We start from the raw sequence: 20,100 nt of genomic DNA, 5'->3' as shown, positions 1-20,100 counted from the left end.
AGGCACTGCACCATTTAGTGCCAATGATAACCGGTGCAGAGTCTCCCAACTGTGTTCTCTACTCGAAGCTCATGAAACTAGAGGCTTAATCACCCTCCTGAATGAAGCTCAATGCCCAACACTACGAAACTTTCCTGGCAAGCGTGTTTGGCACTTTTGCATTGGGGCAATAATTCCAAACCAACTGCATAAATAAAATAAAAAATACAAATAATAAGTATTACATAGCTTGCTGGCTTGCAGTATGTATCTTGATCACAACTTTAAGGTTTAGCTGAATATGCAGTCTAAATACAGTGAACACAAACTGGTTTGATATGAATTGGGATCTTATCAATTCAATCCAATGCGTTTCCACTCTGCAGCCTTCACTGTATCTGTCTGTATGTATCATCTCATCAGGGGTCTGTTGTGAGGTTGGCGTTAAGAAAGCCAAGTCCCCTGTGTTCTGGCCTCTACCCTCCCTCTCCCTCTCTCTTCGGCTGAAAAGATCTGTGATGGACAGATATGGTTACTATGGTTACCACACCAATCCACTGTCCTGGCCTATCGCCCCGCTATCTGGGGTCTCTGGACGCTGAGGCCTTTGATGCTCCTGTGTCTGTCCTGTAACAGTACTGGCATGAGTGTGTGTGCAGTTGGACTGCTCAGAGCCTTATCAATGTCAGGAGGCTCTGACAGGCTCTCCACAGACATGGCCCAGAAGCCCCAGTGGTGCCAGTGTCAGGACAGACTGTTGCGCTGCACATAACCAGACCCAGGCAATACACACAGCCCAGCAACAACCTTATTTGAAGGGTCTTTAGTTGTGTGTGCCAGAAGAAGTGAGTGATAGTGAGGTCATGATGGCTTTAGAAGAGGAGGGGATCTGTGAGAGAGAGAGAGTCACTCGGAGTGTGATGTGATCTGTATAAGGGGGCAGGAAGTTCCCCTCCCCAGGGGAGAGAGCAGGCAGAATAACAGGTTTTACTCCCATCCTGTCTTTGTCCCTCTCTCTCCCTCTCTCTCCACTTTGTCCAAGACCCTCTCTCTCCTTCTCTCTTCTCTTTGTCCCCGTCCCTCTCTCCCTCTGTCTCCACTCTCTCCCTCTGTCTACTTTCTTTCTCCCTCTGTCCCTCTCTCTTCCTCTGTCTCCTCTTTGTCCCCGTCCCTCGCTCTCTGTCTCTTCTTTGTCCCCGTCCCTCTCTCTCCCTCTGTCTCCTCCTTGTCCCTGCCCATCTCTCTCCCTCTGTCTCCTCCTTGTTCCTGCCCATCTCTCTCCCTCTGTCTTCTCTTTGTCCTCATCCCTCTCTCTCCCCCTCTCTCCCCTCTTTCTCCCTCTGTCTCCTCTCTCTCCCTCTCACTCCCTCTCTCTCTCTCTCTCTCCATCTGTCTCCTCTGCTCCCCTCTGCCCTACCCTGCTACACAGCAGCTCTTAATCAACTTTTGATAGCTTTCAAAGCACCCTGTCCACCACAGGCATACACACACACACACACACACACACACACACACACACACACACACACACACACACACACACACACACACAGGGACACACACACAGAGGGGTCACACACACACACACACACACACACACACACACACACACACACACACACACACACACACACACACACACACACACACACACACACACACACACACACACACACACACAGAGGGACACACACACACACACACACAGAGGGACACACACACACACACACACACACACACACACACACTGGATCACTATATCTGTTTTTCTGTTTCATTTAGATGTTCCACTATGTAGTTGTTTCACTCTGCTCTCGAGCATGACACCTGTATTGATTCATGTTTCTCTCAGAAACACCCCATGATACTGGAAATCACCCAGAGTGATCTAACAGGGACAGAACATATGAAAAATGGTGATGCTTTCAATGTCCAAGTTTCCTAAGACATTTCTCTCCCCAAAAAGGAAAACAACATGACTTCATTCATTGCGGGTGTATTTTTCAACCTTGTAATTTACAGCAAATATTTAAACAGACACGTGGTCATGTTCAACAGGATCTGGATGCCCACAACTTTGCATTATGTTGACCACACCCACTGGTTGCGTTGTTTGTTTTGTCAATCATGACAGAAGAACGGATTAGATTCTGAGAAGAAAGAAGAGCGCTGTCAGTATGTGTGTATAAGCCATGACACGCTGACTCATAAAACCACAAAGGCTATCAACTGTCTCAACGAACAACGTCACCTATCACATGTATTATTGATAGATGTGGTCAAGCGGAGGAGAAACTAGAATCTAGACAGGTCATTATGAAAACCCATAAACAGCATCAGTTAGGCCATGGAATAGTTTAGTTCAACTATTCCTTTATATTCCAGTGAGCAGCGGGACTATGGTTTTATCGGGGGAATTTCCCTTCTATCTTGCCAATCTGATCCTGTTCTGCTTATTCTGGAGCACCTAACCTATAACACTGTGTCAATGGCCAACATACACCAATATACTCCTCTTTTGTATCCCAACAATGTTCTATGAGTGCTCCTTTTTGTGAAGATCTTCCTCTGTCTCTCTCTCTCTCTCACTGTCTGTCTGTCTGTCTGTCTGTCTGTCTGTCTGTCTGTCTGTCTGTCTGTCTGTCTGTCTGTCTGTCTGTCTGTCTCTCTCTCACTGTCTGTCTCTCTCACTGTCTGTCTGTCTCTCTGTCTGTCTGTCTCTCTGTCTGTCTGTCTCTCTCACTGTCTGTCTCTCTGTCTCTCTCACTGTCTGTCTGTCTGTCTGTCTGTCTGTCTGTCTGTCTGTCTGTCTGTCTGTCTGTCTGTCTGTCTGTCTGTCTGTCCGTCTGTCCGTCTGTCCGTCTGTCCGTCCGTCCGTCTGTGTTCTATCCATCTGACAGGAATGCCAACTGTCCTCACACTAGCTGGGTTGATTCTGGCTCTGTCCATCCCGAGTGCCAGGCTTGAGTCAGCTGAGCTGAGGTTCCTGGGACAGACGGACTTTGTGGTCAACGAGACCACCGTGGTTCGCCTGGTGGTGGAGAGGATCGGAGACCCGGTCAACGTGACCACACTGGTTCTGGTAGGAACAACCTGGTGATATTCGACCTTGTGTTATCTAGATACCTTTGAGTGTTTACGTAATCTCCTCTAACTTGGCATTAGTCTCTCTGACTTAAGTCTTGTAGAGGACAGTTGTGGGTAAGTGTCGGTTTAATGCAATGGTGACCAGCCATGATTAGCAAATCAAATCAAATCAAATGTATTTATATAGCTCTTCGTACATTAGCTCATATCTCAAAGTGCTGTACAGATACCCAGCCTAAAACCCCAAACAGCAAGCAATGCAGGTGTAGAAGCACGGTGGCTAGGAAAAACTCCCAAGAAAGGTCAAAACCTAGAAAGAAACCTAGAGAGGAATCAGGCTATGTGGGGTGGCCAGTCCTCTTCTTGCTGTGCCGGGTGGAGATTATAACAGAACATGGCCAAGATGTTCAAATGTTCATAAATGACCAGCATGGTCAAATAATAATAACCATGGGCAGAACAGTTGAAACTGGAGAAGCAGCACGGCCAGGTGGACTGGGGACAGCAAGGAGTCATCATCATGCCAGGTAGTCCTGAGGCATGGTCCTAGGGCTCAGGTCCTCTGAGAGAGAGAAAGAAAGAGAGAAAGAAAGAAAGAATTAGAGAGAGCACACTTAAATTCACGCAGGACACCGGATAGGACAGGAGAAGTACTCCAGGTATAACAAACTGACCCTAGCCCCCCCCACACATAAACTACTGCAGCATAAATACTGGAGGCTGAGACAGGAGGGATCAGGAGACACTGTGGCCCCATCCGAGGACACCCCCGGACAGGGCCAAACAGGAAGGATATAATCCCACCCACTTTGCCAAAGCACAGCCCCCACACCACTAGAGGGATATCTTCAACCACCAACTTACCATCCTGAGACAAGGCTGAGTATAGCCCACAAAGATCTCCGCCATGGCACAACCCAAGGGGGGGGGGCGCCAACCCAGACAGGATGACCACATCAGTGAATCAACCCACTCAAGTGACGCACACATCCTAGGGACGGTGTGAAAGAGCCCTAGTAAGCCAGTGACTCAGCCCCTGTAATAGGGTTAGAGACAGAGAATCCCAGTTGAAAGAGGGGAACCGGCCAGGCAGAGACAGCAAGGGCGGTTCGTTGCTCCAGAGCCTTTCTGTTCACCTTCCCACTCCTGGGTTAGACTACACTCAATCATATGACCCACTGAAGAGATGAGTCTTCAGTAAAGACTTAAAGGTTGAGACCGAGTTTGCGTCTCTGACATGGGTAGGCTGACCGTTCCATAAAAATGGAAAGCCCTGCCTCCAGCTGTTTGCTTAGACATTCTAGGGACAATTAGGAGGCCTGCGTCTTGTGACCATAGCGTACGTGTAGGTATGTACGGCAGGACCAAATCAGAGAGATATGGAGCAAGCCCATGTAATGCTTTGTAGGTTAGCAGTAAAACCTTGAAATCAGCCCTTGCCTTGACAGGAAGCCAGTGTAGGGATGCTAGCACTGGAGTAATATGATCACATTTTTTGGTCCTAGTCAGGATTCTAGCAGCCGTATTTAGCATCACACAGCACTAGGGCAGAACAGTGGAGCATTAGCCTCAACCCCGGTTGTCAGCGAAGCTGGTCTGCTCCTGAGTTGTCAAATGCAGGTATCCTGGAGAGGACAAGATAAGTGACCTTTGTACTGTGGGAGGCAGTGTGTGAGATGAAAGGCCTGCCGTACGTTGGCAGTAACTGTCACCCACATCAGAACGAATGTGTCAGCTTCCACATGGGAGCCAGTGTCTTCTCCCTCCCCATGGGCGTCTGGCAAACTAGTGGCCTGGTTGGGGCTTTCCCAGGCCTATTGAGGCTCCTATATTCTGGCCTGTTTGGGGCTTTCCCAGGCCTATTGAGGCTCCTATATTCTGGCCTGTTTGGGGCTTTCCCAGGCCTATTAAAGCTCCTATATACTGGCCTGGTTGGGGCTTTCCCAGGCTAATTGAGGCTCCTATATTCTTTCGACAGTTCCTTAAATCTCAATACTCTATCCCTAGCAGTTGGCACAGTTAAGTTGACCCCAGCATTATATATTTTCATACAGGCCGAGTGTGAGTCAGTCTGTGTTTAAGTGGTGTAAGATCAAGTCAAATGATTACAACATCAACTGTCCTTGGTGCTTCTAGTTGGAGGGAGATGACACAGGGGACTTTGAGGCCCCCACGGCTGCAGCCTTCCTGCTGTCGTCAGAGACCAGTAAGACCATCTTCATCGCTGTAAGGGACGACGAGCTGCCCGAGGCTGACGAGACCTTTGTCTTCAACCTAAGGCTACAGGTAATGGAAAGAGAGTGTGTGTTGGGTTGTGTGTGTGTGTGTGTGTGTGTGTGTGTGTGTGTGTGTGTGTGTGTGTGTGTCATTCAAATTCAAATTCAGGGGTTATTATGGTTTCCCTTGTACCATGCTCATGTGTCAATATGTGCGTGTGTGTATGTGTTGCAATGCTTATGAGTGTGTCTGAGTGTCTTAATCCCTCACCCTGGTCCAACCACTGCCCCAGGGCCTCCCCATTTCAACACCAGAGGTCCTGGATTCCCATTGATGTGTATCTATAGGGCTTCTCCAGGGCTGGACCACAGGGGTTCACCAGGGCTGGGCCACCGGGGTTCTCCAGGGCTGGGCCACAGGGGTTCACCAGGGCTGGGCCACAGGGGTTCACCAGGGCTGGGCCACTGGGGTTCTCCAGGGCTGGGCCACAGGGGTTCTCCAGGGCTGGGCCACCGGGGTTCTCCAGGGCAGGGCCACTGGGCTTTTCCAGGGCTGGGCTTCTCCAGGGCTGGGTCACCTGTGTTCTCCAGGGCTGGGCCACAGGGGTTCACCAGGGCTGGGCCACAGGGGTTCACCAGGGCTGGGCCACTGGGGTTCACCAGGGCTGGGCCACAGGGGTTCTCCAGGGCTGGGCCACCGGGGTTTTCCAGGGCTGTGCTTCTCCAGGGCTGGGTCACCTGTGTTCTCCAGGGCTGGGCCACCGGGGTTCTCCAGGGCGTGGCCACCGGGGTTCTCCAGGGCTGGGCAACCGGGGTTCTCCAGGGCTGGGCCACCGGGGTTCTCCAGAGCTGGGCCACCGTGGTTCTCCAGGGCTGGGCCACCGGGGTTCTCCAGGGCTGGGCCACCGGGGTTCTTCAGGGCTGGGCCACCAGAGTTCTCCAGGGCTGGGCCACCGGGCTTCTCCAGGGCTGGGCCACCGGAGTTCTCCAGGGCTGGGCCACCGGTGTTCTCCAGGGCTGGGCCACCGGGGTTCTCCAGGGCTGGGCCACCGGGGTTCTCCAGGGCTGGGCCACCGGGGTTCACCAGGGCTGGGCCACCGGGGTTCTCCAGCTCTGGGCCACCGGGGTTCTCCAGGGCTGGGCCACCGGGGTTCTCCAGGGCTGGGCCACTGGGCTTCTCCAGGGCTGGGCCACCGGGGTTCTCCAGGGCTGGGCCACCGGGCTTCTCCAGGGCTGGGCCACCGGGGTTCTCCAGGGCTGGGCTATTGGGCTTCACCAGGGCTGGGACACTGGGCTGCTGAAGAAGGTTCCACCAAAAGACACCTTTGTGAGCAGAAAGTACTTCTGACAGGCAAGGCTTCACAGCACAGTAGATTAAAGCCCCGAGTCAGGAGCTGTGTGAAGTCACAGTAAGACAGCCGTTTCACATCATCAAACAGACCATGTGGGAGAAACCAACGGGCTTCCTTTTTGCGGCTGTCTTACACCTAGAGTCCCATCACCATGGTTTACTTAGCAGGCTGTCGCCATGGTGTCATTGGCAGGCTGTCGCCATGGTGTCCTTAGCAAGCTGTCGCCATGGTGTCATTAGCAGGCTGTCGCCATGTGATTGATGATGAAGGGGCTGGCTCCCACTGTCTGCCTGTCCACACGCTCTGACTAATGGCTCTGTAACAGACAGGCAGCCTACATCAGGCAAAGGTCTGTCTGAATGATGATCTACGTGCTAAGGGGCCTCACAGATGGAGTCTGGGCAGGGCTTGGGGTCTGGGCTTGGAGTCTGGGCTTGGGATCTGGGCAGGACTTGGGGGTCTGGGCTTGGGGTCTGGGCTTGGGTCTGGGCAGGGCTTGGGAGTCTGGGCTTTGGGTCTCGGCTTGGAGTCTGGACAGGGCTTGGCGTCTGGGCTTGGGGTCTGGGCAGGGCTTGGGGTCTGGGCAGGGCTTGGGGTCTGGGCAGGGCTTGGGGTCTGAGCAGGGCTTGGGGTCTGGGCAGGGCTTGGGGTCTGGGCTTGGGGTCTTGGCAGGGCTTGGGGTCTGGGCAGGGCTTGAGGTCTGGGCAGGACTTGGAGTCTGGGCAGGGCTTGGTGTCTGGGCTTGGGGTCTAGGAATGGCTTGGGGTCTGGGCAGGGCTTGGGGTCTGGGCTTGGGGGCTGGGATTCCTGTGGAGTGTTGGTGCTTGTTGGGTTGTGATTGTGTCCCAGAGGGTACGGACCCCTGGCAGGGCCTGCAGGCTGGATTGGGAGAGCGTGTGGATTCTGTGTCTGTGTGTTGGCTATGACAAGAGCTCAGCGCCTGAAAGAAAGCTCTGTTACAGCTGGGAAAAGTCATGTCTGAATAAAGGCGTGAAAGCAGAGGAGATAAGCTTTTTCTTTCACTCAGTATCTCATACACACACACACACACACACACACACACACACACACACACACACACACACACACACTAGCATGCAAGCACACACACACACACACACACACACACACACACACACACTGGCATGCAAGCACACCCGCAAACACACACACACACACTAGCATGCAAGCACACACACACACGCACACACACACACGCACACACACACACACACACACACACACACACACACACACACACACACACACACACACACACACACACTGGCATGCAAGCAAACCCGCAAACACACACACACACACACACACACACACACACACACACACACACACACACACACACACACACACACACACACACACACACACACACACACACACACACATACACAGAAAGAAAGGGGGGGAAGAGTTGCATTTCTTTAATAAGGTTATTATTGGTAACAGGTTATTATTGTTCAGCTGATTTCGATACATATACCAAGCGAAATAGAGTCAGGTCAGGGTAATTTAATAATAGTGGACCCTATACGGTCTTATCAGGGGTGTGAAGCATCAACAGTCAGGCAGGAGTCAGGTGATGATATTAATTTACAGGTGCAGAAAGTAAATAAAGCTGGGTCCAAAACAACGAGGAAGAATGCCTCCAGATAGACTGTCACGCCCTGGCCGTAGAGAGGCTTTTTATTCTCTATTTTGGTTAGGCCAGGGTATGACTAGGGTGGGCGTTCTATGTTCTTTTTTCTATGTTTTTGTATTTCTTTGTTTTTGGCCGGGTATGGTTCTCAATCAGGGACAGCTGTCTGTCGTTGTCTCTGATTGAGAACCATACTTAGGCAGTCTGTTTTCCCACTATGGGTTTTGGGTAGTTATTTTCTGTTTAGTGTGTTTTGCACCTGATGGAGCTGGTTATTTTGTTCCTTGTTGTATTTAGTGGTCAGTTTATTCATGATGAACACGTACCACGCTGCATCTTGGTCCTCACCTTCTTCCACCAACAGTCCCTACATAGACAGAGTGTCTATAACTTTGACAGTGTTCATTTTTTTACAATTGCTTACACACTAAAATGTAACTTTTCCCACAATTAGTAAAACCTTACACTCAAGGAGCAAAACACAAGGCTAGATTTGCACAACTGTAAGCACATTGTCAGCTTCACACTATTTGCAAAAAATGACACACAGTGATTTGCAAAACACTAAACACACTGTGTGTTCAGACACAGAAGTATATCATGATGTCACTTCCTTGCAATTCCAAAGCACTGACTGTGAAATTACCACACCTATGAGCCAATCTGTTAAACACAGCCATCAGGTGCACAAACACATAACCGCTAAATTGTAGATGCACCAATCAGGTTTAAGCACTATAAAAATGCAGCAGGTAGGTTCACCTGCCTTCAACCAAAATGGAAGGAGTCAGAAGAAGAGTGAGGGTGAGAGGAGGAGTACACAGAGGAGGAGAAGGAGGTAGAGGAAGAGGCAGAGGTCGAGGAAGACCTGAAGCAGGAGGAGAACGTGCACAAAGAAGAAGAGGACCAAACTTATCAAATGACATTCGTGCAACACTACTGGACCATGTTGTGAACCACGGATTGACGCTGAGGGAGGCTGGACTGAGAGTTCAGCCAAATCTTAGCAGATATACAGTGGCATCTGTCATAAGGACTTTGACAGGAAAACAGGTAGAAGATCTGTCTACAGTTACAGTAATCAACTGCTTATTGTCAGCACCTGTGATTCCCCCTCCTGTGACATTGTGCAGTAAGTTACATGTAATATTCTCTACATAGGATTGAGGGTCGGGAACGACGAGGAAGGGGGCCCATATTCACGCAAGAACGAGAGAGAGATAATAAACATGGTTTTGGCCAATAATGCTATCAGGCTCAGAGAACTACAAGCCAACATTATCGGTGACCATGCCATTTTCAATAATGTCCATCAGGCTCAGAGAACTACAAGCCAACATTATCGGTGACCATGCCATTTTCAATAATGTCCATCAGGCTCAGAGAACTACAAGCCAACATTATCGGTGACCATGCCATTTTCAATAATGCTATCAGGCTCAGAGAACTACAAGCCAACATTATCGGTGACCATGCCATTTTCAATAATGTCCATCAGGCTCAGAGAACTACAAGCCAACATTATCGGTGGCCATGCCATTTTCAATAATGTCCATCAGGCTCAGAGAACTACAAGCCAACATTATCGGTGACCATGCCATTTTCAATAATGTCCATCAGGCTCAGAGAACTACAAGCCAACATTATCGGTGACCATGCCATTTTCAATAATGTCCATCAGGCTCAGAGAACTACAAGCCAACATTATCAGTGACCATGCCATTTTCAATAATGTCCATCAGGCTCAGAGAACTACAAGCCAACATTATCGGTGACCATGCCATTTTCAATAATGTCCATCAGGCTCAGAGAACTACAAGCCAACATTATCGGTGACCATGCCATTTTCAATAATGTCCATCAGGCTCAGAGAACTACAAGCCAACATTATCGGTGACCATGCCATTTTCAATAATGTCCATCAGGCTCAGAGAACTACAAGCCAACATTATCGGTGACCATGCCATTTTCAATAATGTCCATCAGGCTCAGAGAACTACAAGCCAACATTATCGGTGACCATGCCATTTTCAATAATGTCCATCAGGCTCAGAGAACTACAAGCCAACATTATCTGTGACCATGCCATTTTCAATAATGTCCATCAGGCTCAGAGAACTACAAGCCAACATTATCGGTGACCATGCCATTTTCAATAATGTCCATCAGGCTCAGAGAACTACAAGCCAACATTATCGGTGACCATGCCATTTTCAATAATGTCCATCAGGCTCAGAGAACTACAAGCCAACATTATCGGTGACCATGCCATTTTCAATAATGTCCATCAGGCTCAGAGAACTACAAGTTCAACATTATCGGTGACCATGCCATTTTCAATAATGTCCATCAGGCTCAGAGAACTACAAGCCAACATTATCTGTGACCATGCCATTTTCAATAATGTCCATCAGGCTCAGAGAACTACAAGCCAACATTAACTGTGACCATGCCATTTTCAATAATGTCCATCAGGCTCAGAGAACTACAAGCCAACATTATCGGTGACCATGCCATTTTCAATAATGTCCATCAGGCTCAGAGAACTACAAGCCAACATTATCGGTGACCATGCCATTTTCAATAATGTCCATCAGGCTCAGAGAACTACAAGCCAACATTATCGGTGACCATGCCATTTTCAATAATGTCCATCAGGCTCAGAGAACTACAAGCCAACATTATCGGTGACCATGCCATTTTAAATAATGTCCATCAGGCTCAGAGAACTACAAGCCAACATTATCGGTGACCATGCCATTTTCAATAATGTCCATCAGGCTCAGAGAACTACAAGCCAACATTATCGGTGACCATGCCATTTTCAATAATGTCCATCAGGCTCAGAGAACTACAAGCCAACATTATCTGTGACCATGCCATTTTCAATAATGTCCATCAGGCTCAGAGAACTACAAGCCAACATTAACTGTGACCATGCCATTTTCAATAATGTCCATCAGGCTCAGAGAACTACAAGCCAACATTATCGGTGACCATGCCATTTTCAATAATGTCCATCAGGCTCAGAGAACTACAAGCCAACATTATCGGTGACCATGCCATTTTCAATAATGTCCGTCAGGCTCAGAGAACTACAAGCCAACATTATCGGTGACCATGCCATTTTCAATAATGTCCATCAGGCTCAGAGAACTACAAGCCAACATTATCGGTGACCATGCCATTTTCAATAATGTCCATCAGGCTCAGAGAACTACAAGCCAACATTATCAGTGATCATGCCATTTTCAATAATGTCCATCAGGCTCAGAGAACTACAAGCCAACATTATCGGTGACCATGCTATTTTCAATAATGTCCATCAGGCTCAGAGAACTACAAGCCAACATTATCGGTGACCATGCCATTTTCAATAATGTCCATCAGGCTCAGAGAACTACAAGTCAACATTATCGGTGACCATGCCATTTTCAATAATGTCCATCAGGCTCAGAGAACTACAAGCCAACATTATCGGTGACCATGCCATTTTCAATAATGTCCATCAGGCTCAGAGAACTACAAGCCAACATTATCGGTGACCATGCCATTTTCAACAATGTCCATCAGGCTCAGAGAATTACAAGCCAACATTATCGGTGACCATGCCATTTTCAATAATGTCCATCAGGCTCAGAGAACTACAAGCCAACATTATCGGTGACCATGCCATTTTCAATACAATAATGTCCATCAGGCTCAGAGAACTACAAGCTACATTATCGGTGACCATGCCATTTTCAATAATGTCCATCAGGCTCAGAGAACTACAAGTCAACATTATCGGTGACCATGCCATTTTCAATAATGTCCATCAGGCTCAGAGAACTACAAGCCAACATTATCGGTGACCATGCCATTTTCAATAATGTCCATCAGGCTCAGAGAACTACAAGCCAACATTATCGGTGACCATGCCATTTTCAATAATGTCCATCAGGCTCAGAGAACTACAAGCCAACATTATCTGTGACCATGCCATTTTCAATAATGTCCATCAGGCTCAGAGAACTACAAGCCAACATTATCGGTGACCATGCCATTTTCAATAATGTCCATCAGGCTCAGAGAACTACAAGCCAACATTATCGGTGACCATGCCATTTTCAATAATGTCCATCAGGCTCAGAGAACTACAAGCCAACATTATCGGTGACCATGCCATTTTCAATAATGTCCATCAGGCTCAGAGAACTACAAGCCAACATTATCGGTGACCATGCCATTTTCAATAATGTCCATCAGGCTCAGAGAACTACAAGCCAACATTATCGGTGACCATGCCATTTTCAATAATGTCCATCAGGCTCAGAGAACTACAAGCCAACATTATCGGTGACCATGCCATTTTCAATAATGTCCATCAGGCTCAGAGAACTACAAGCCAACATTATCGGTGACCATGCCATTTCCAATAATGTCCATCAGGCTCAGAGAACTACAAGCCAACATTATCGGTGACCATGCCATTTTCAATAATGTCCATCAGGCTCAGAGAACTACAAGCCAACATTATCGGTGACCATGCCATTTTCAATAATGTCCATCAGGCTCAGAGAACTACAAGCCAACATTATCGGTGACCATGCCATTTTCAATAATGTCCATCAGGCTCAGAGAACTACAAGCCAACATTATCGGTGACCATGCCATTTTCAATAATGTCCATCAGGCTCAGAGAACTACAAGCCAACATTATCGGTGACCATGCCATTTTCAATAATGTCCATCAGGCTCAGAGAACTACAAGCCAACATTATCGGTGACCATGCCATTTTCAATAATGTCCATCAGGCTCAGAGAACTACAAGCCAACATTATCGGTGACCATGCCATTTTCAATAATGTCCATCAGGCTCAGAACTACAAGCAACAACATTATCGGTGACCATGCCATTTTCAATAATGTCCATCAGGCTCAGAGAACTACAAGCCAACATTATCGGTGACCATGCCATTTTCAATAATGTCCATCAGGCTCAGAGAACTACAAGCCAACATTATCGGTGACCATGCCATTTTCAATAATGTCCATCAGGCTCAGAGAACTACAAGCCAACATTATCGGTGACCATGCCATTTTCAATAATGTCCATCAGGCTCAGAGAACTACAAGCCAACATTATCGGTGACCATGCCATTTTCAATAATGTCCATCAGGCTCAGAGAACTACAAGCCAACATTATCGGTGACCATGCCATTTTCAATAATGTCCATCAGGCTCAGAGAACTACAAGCCAACATTATCGGTGACCATGCCATTTTCAATAATGTCCATCAGGCTCAGAGAACTACAAGCCAACATTATCGGTGACCATGCCATTTTCAATAATGTCCATCAGGCTCAGAGAACTACAAGCCAACATTATCGGTGACCATGCCATTTTCAATAATGTCCATCAGGCTCAGAGAACTACAAGCCAACATTATCGGTGACCATGCCATTTTCAATAATGTCCATCAGGCTCAGAGAACTACAAGCCAACATTATCGGTGACCATGCCATTTTCAATAATGTCCATCAGGCTCAGAGAACTACAAGCCAACATTATCGGTGACCATGCCATTTTCAATAATGTCCATCAGGCTCAGAGAACTACAAGCCAACATTATCTGTGACCATGCCATTTTCAATAATGTCCATCAGGCTCAGAGAACTACAAGCCAACATTATCGGTGACCATGCCATTTTCAATAATGTCCATCAGGCTCAGAGAACTACAAGCCAACATTATCGGTGACCATGCCATTTTCAATAATGTCCATCAGGCTCAGAGAACTACAAGCCAACATTATCGGTGACCATGCCATTTTCAATAATGTCCATCAGGCTCAGAGAACTACAAGCCAACATTATCGGTGACCATGCCATTTTCAATAATGTCCATCAGGCTCAGAGAACTACAAGCCAACATTATCGGTGACCATGCCATTTTCAATAATGTCCATCAGGCTCAGAGAACTACAAGCCAACATTATCTGTGACCATGCCATTTTCAATAATGTCCATCAGGCTCAGAGAACTACAAGCCAACATTATCGGTGACCATGCCATTTTCAATAATGTCCATCAGGCTCAGAGAACTACAAGCCAACATTATCGGTGACCATGCCATTTTAAATAATGTCCATCAGGCTCAGAGAACTACAAGCCAACATTATCGGTGACCATGCCATTTTCAATAATGTCCATCAGGCTCAGAGAACTACAAGCCAACATTATCGGTGACCATGCCATTTTCAATAATGTCCATCAGGCTCAGAGAACTACAAGCCAACATTATCGGTGACCATGCCATTTTCAATAATGTCCATCAGGCTCAGAGAACTACAAGCCAACATTATCGGTGACCATGCCATTTTCAATAATGTCCATCAGGCTCAGAGAACTACAAGCCAACATTATCGGTGACCATGCCATTTTCAATAATGTCCATCAGGCTCAGAGAACTACAAGCCAACATTATCGGTGACCATGCCATTTTCAATAATGTCCATCAGGCTCAGAGAACTACAAGCCAACATTATCGGTGACCATGCCATTTTCAATAATGTCCATCAGGCTCAGAGAACTACAAGCCAACATTATCTGTGACCATGCCATTTTCAATAATGTCCATCAGGCTCAGAGAACTACAAGCCAACATTATCGGTGACCATGCCATTTTCAATAATGTCCATCAGGCTCAGAGAACTACAAGCCAACATTATCGGTGACCATGCCATTTTCAATAATGTCCATCAGGCTCAGAGAACTACAAGCCAACATTATCGGTGACCATGCCATTTTCAATAATGTCCATCAGGTCTCAGTCAACACGGGCACGCATCCTGAAAAGACATCAGGTTCAAATGAAACAACTTTATCGAGTGCCTTTTGAGCGGAATTCAGAGATGGTCCAACGGCTGCGGCATGAGTATGTGCCGGTTTGTATTGTTCACTTTAGCACTGTGATGTTGCATACTGCACACATGACTTTTCTACATTGACTGTATACTAGACCTATCCTGAACTACACAATCTTGTCTTTCACTGTATTTCAGGGAGTTTTGCTGATGGATGCTGAGGAAATCCTGCATGAATTCATGTACAGTATATTGATGAGGCAGGGTTCAATCTCACAAAAGCAAGAAGGAGAGGCAGAAATGTCATTGGCCACAGGGCTATAATCAATGTCCCAGGGCAACGTGGGGCAACATCACCCCTTGCACTGCCATTTCACAGCATGGGGTTGTCCTCCGTCATGCCAAAATGGGCCCTTACAACACACCTCACATTCTCGCATTTTTGGACCGATTGCACCACATCATCACAGCAGGTAATGAAATGCACCAGATGCAATACACGGTCATCTGGGACAATGTGTCATTCCACCGCTCTGCTTTGGTCCAGAACTGGTTTCAACACCATCCACAGTGGACAGTACTATACCTTCCACCATACTCTCTGTTTCTAAACCCTGTCGAAGAGATTTTCTCTGCATGGCGGTGGAAGGTTTACGATCTCCAGCCCCAGGCTCAGGTACCCCTCATTCAGGCCAGGAAGGTTTACGATCTCCAGCCCCAGGCTCAGGTACCCCTCATTCAGGTCAGGAAGGTTTACGATCTCCAGCCCCAGGCTCAGGTACCCCTCATTCAGGTCAGGAAGGTTTACGATCTCCAGCCCCAGGCTCAGGTACCCCTCATTCAGGTCAGGAAGGTTTACGATCTCCAGCCCCAGGCTCAGGTATCCCTCATTCAGGCCAGGAAGGTTTACGATCTCCAGCCCCAGGCTCAGGTACCCCTCATTCAGGCCAGGAAGGTTTACGATCTCCAGCCCCGGGCTCAGGTACCCCTCATTCAGGCCAGGAAGGTTTACGATCTCCAGCCCCAGGCTCAGGTACCCCTCATTCAGGCCAGGAAGGTTTACGATCTCCAGACCCAGGCCCAGGTACCCCTCATTCAGGTCAGGAAGGTTTACGATCTCCGGCCCCAGGCTCAGGTACCCCTCATTCAGGCCAGGAAGGTTTACGATCTCCAGCCCCAGGCTCAGGTACCCCTCATTCAGGCCAGGAAGGTTTACGATCTCCAGCCCCAGGCTCAGGTACCCCTCATTCAGGCCAGGAAGGTTTACGATCTCCAACCCCAGGCTCAGGTACCCCTCATTCAGGCCAGGAAGGTTTACGATCTCCAACCCCAGGCTCAGGTACCCCTCATTCAGGCCAGGAAGGTTTACGATCTCCAGCCCCAGGCTCAGGTACCCCTCATTCAGGCCAGGAAGGTTTATGATCTCCAGACCCAGGCCCAGGTACCCCTCATTCAGGCCAGGAAGGTTTACGATCTCCAACCCCAGGCTCAGGTACCCCTCATTCAGGCCAGGAAGGTTTACGATCTCCAACCCCAGGCTCAGGTACCCCTCATTCAGGCCAGGAAGGTTTACGATCTCCAACCCCAGGCTCAGGTACCCCTCATTCAGGCCAGGAAGGTTTATGATCTCCAGCCCCGGGCTCAGGTACCCCTCATTCAGGCCAGGAAGGTTTACGATCTCCAGTCCCGGGCTCAGGTACCCCTCATTCAGGCCATGGAGGACGCCTGTGACCAAGTTGACGCCACAGCTGTGCAAGGATGGATTCGACATTCAAGACGGTTCTTCCCACGTTGTCTTGCTAATGACGATATTGCTTGTGATATTTGATGAAATTCTCTGGCCAGATCCAGCTAGGTGAAGAGATAATGTATAGTATGTTTACTGTAGTATTTTGTGTAAAATGTTGTCAGTTTTTTTTCACATTATTTTTCATGTTTGTTGTTAGTTACTGTAATTGTAACCTGTACTGGATACAGTATTTTACATTTGTCTGTTTGCTGAGGTAACAGTGTTATGCACACTACTGTAGTAGCATGAAAACTGGGACATGTATTGTTGTAATTCTCCATGTTGACATGTTGACTGATTTGGGTATATGGAGAGAAATAAATGATGTATTCCTCAGTCTGCAGCATTGGTCTTGTGTAGTGTTTGTATAGTTGCACTTTCTCTGTGTACTTCATTTACAGTACTCTAATCACTGACAATTAGACTAAAAGTGTTTTAGGTTAGCAACAGCAGTGTGTAACTGGTTCAAAAAGATTGAAGTCATATGAAATGTGTGTGTTTCGTTTGGTAACAAAATATTATTTTTATGAAGTCATGTATAGTTCTGACAAGTGTTCCATTTTGCAAATGATCTGAAGTGTTGTGCTACTTTGGTGTAGGGTTGTGCTAATTGTGTATAGTGTTTTGACAAACCGGGCCTTGTTTTCAAAATTGTGTTTGGGAAAAGAAACTGTAAAAATTCCTCAGTTCAGTTCAGCTGAGTCCTGGGATATACATGTCATCCCAGCCTTAGCTCACTCTTGAGATGAGCACGTTAACAAGTTAAAAGTCCTGCGCCTAACACTGGAACAATCCCAAATCCACCTGAACAGGAATTTCAGCAATTAACATGAATAATAATGCATTTAAATGACTATAAAAATACCAGGTCTCTCTTGGAAAAGAGATTATCTCAATGAGAAAAAAACCTGTATAAATAAAGGTAAAATAAACTACAAACATGATACATTGTCGGTCATGTAGTGACTTCATGTCTTTCATGTGTATATGGCAAATAAACAAACCATTTGGATGAGAGCATTGCAACCAACGTCCAACAGGCAGAACTTAATGTGTGCTGGATCGTTCCACAAAATGAGTACCTTCGATATGTTAAGTAGAAATTATGCCACAATATTGCATTTTAAAAGCCGACTGTATAAATTAAATTGCTCTCTATTAATATAGACCAGTATGGAGAATTCAATAAATCAGATTTTTAATATGAATAAAGACTTGCTAAAGTGCCAGGATTCATCATTTTGACGTGTCCCTCGACGCACCTGTGGCTCCTTCCGTCTGTTCCGGCTTTTGAAGGTCAACCCTGTTGCGTGAACAGAACTCTTGTTTTAATATGGTGAAACTAGCATCTAATAGCCAAATCATGGTGTAAAAACAGTTGAGCTGGTTCTACACTTTTTGGCAGTTCTCTGGTGTTTTGTCAACCCTGTTACCCAGAGATAGACAGGCTAGACATGTTTTAACAATGTAAGACTTTTTGTGATTCTTGTATTCAATTGCCCCTCCCTGTTGCACACTAGCTTCCAAGGGGATTCGCGGCTAATTGAACTAGTAATGACATGTTGGATGGCCGTTCAACTGGATGTCCTTTGGGTGGTAGACCTTTCTTGATACAGACGGTAAACTGTTGAGCGTGAAAAACCCAGCAACGTTGCAATTCTTGACACACTCAAACCGCTGCGCCTGGCACCTTCAACCATACCCCGTTCAAAGGCACTGATATATTTTGTCTTTTTTTATTTTATTTTTTTATTTCACCTTTATTTAACCAGGTAGGCTAGTTGAGAACAAGTTCTCATTTGTAACTGCGACCTGGCCAAGATAAAGCATAGCAGTGTGAACAGACAACAAAGAGTTACACATGGAGTAAACAATTAACAAGTCAATAACACAGTAGAAAAAAAGGGGAGTCTATATACATTGTGTGCAAAAGGCATGAGGAGGTAGGCGAATAATTACAATTTTGCAGATTAGCACCGGAGTGATAAATGATCAGATGGTCATGTACAGGTAGAGATACTGATGTGCAAAAGAGCAGAAAAGTAAATAAATAAAAACAGTGTGGGGATGAGGTAGGTGAAAATGGGTGGGCTATTTACCAATAGACTATGTACAGCTGCAGCGATCGGTTAGCTGCTCAGATAGCACATGTTTGAAGTTGGTGAGGGAGATAAAAGTCTCCAACTTCAGGGATTTTTGCAATTCGTTCCAGTCACAGGCAGCAGAGTACTGGAATGAAAGGCGGCCAAATGAGGTGTTGACTTTAGGGATGATCAGTGAGATACACCTGCTGGAACGCGTGCTACGGATGGGTGTTGCCATCGTGACCAGTGAACTGAGATAAGGCGGAGCTTTACCTAGCATGGACTTGTAGATGACCTGGAGCCAGTGGGTCTGGCGACGAATATGTAGCGAGGGCCAGCCAACTAGAGCATACAAGTCGCAGTGGTGGGTGGTATAAGGTGCTTTAGTGACAAAACGGATGGCACTGTGATAAACTGCATCCAGTTTGCTGAGTAGAGTGTTGGAAGCAATTTTGTAGATGACATCGCCGAAGTCTAGGATCGGTAGGATAGTCAGTTTTACTAGGGTAAGTTTGGCGGCGTGAGTGAAGGAGGCTTTGTTGCGGAATAGAAAGCCGACTCTTGATTTGATTTTCGATTGGAGATGTTTGATATGAGTCTGGAAGGAGAGTTTACAGTCTAGCCAGACACCTAGGTACTTATAGGTGTCCACATATTCAAGGTCGGAACCATCCAGGGTGGTGATGCTCGTCGGGCATGCGGGTGCAGGCAGCGATCGGTTGAAAAGCATGCATTTGGTTTTACTAGCGTTTAAGAGCATTTGGAGGCCACGGAAGGAGTGTTGTATGGCATTGAAGCTCGTTTGGAGGTTAGATAGCACAGTGTCCAAGGACGGGCCGGAAGTATATAGAATGGTGTCGTCTGCGTAGAGGTGGATCAGGGAATCGCCCGCAGCAAGAGCAACATCATTGATATATACAGAGAAAAGAGTCGGCCCGAGAATTGAACCCTGTGGCACCCCCATAGAGAGTCTTGCCGATTCACCCTCTGAATGGAACACAGACAATCCATGTCTCAAGGTATAAACATTCTCCTTTAACCTGTCTCCTCCCCTTCATCTACACTGATAGAAATGGATTTAACAAG

At 47.2% G+C, this 20,100-nt stretch overlaps 1 protein-coding gene across 1 annotated transcript in view; it reads left to right on the top strand.

The window, feature by feature from the left end:
- The window catches only part of LOC135518629 (adhesion G-protein coupled receptor V1-like), a 277,743-nt gene that overhangs the window by 32,742 nt on the left and 224,901 nt on the right, over positions 1 to 20,100 (top strand). Inside the window, 2 exon segments of the mRNA XM_064943812.1 lie at positions 2,880 to 3,061; positions 5,203 to 5,352. Coding sequence (XP_064799884.1) covers positions 2,882 to 3,061; positions 5,203 to 5,352 — 330 coding nt within the window. The 5' untranslated portion in view covers positions 2,880 to 2,881.

This window comes from Oncorhynchus masou, chromosome 1, assembly GCF_036934945.1.
Source record: "Oncorhynchus masou masou isolate Uvic2021 chromosome 1, UVic_Omas_1.1, whole genome shotgun sequence".
Lineage (NCBI taxonomy): Eukaryota > Metazoa > Chordata > Actinopteri > Salmoniformes > Salmonidae > Oncorhynchus > Oncorhynchus masou.
Note: the sequence above shows the minus strand (reverse complement) of the source record. Positions and strands in the feature narration are given on the sequence as shown.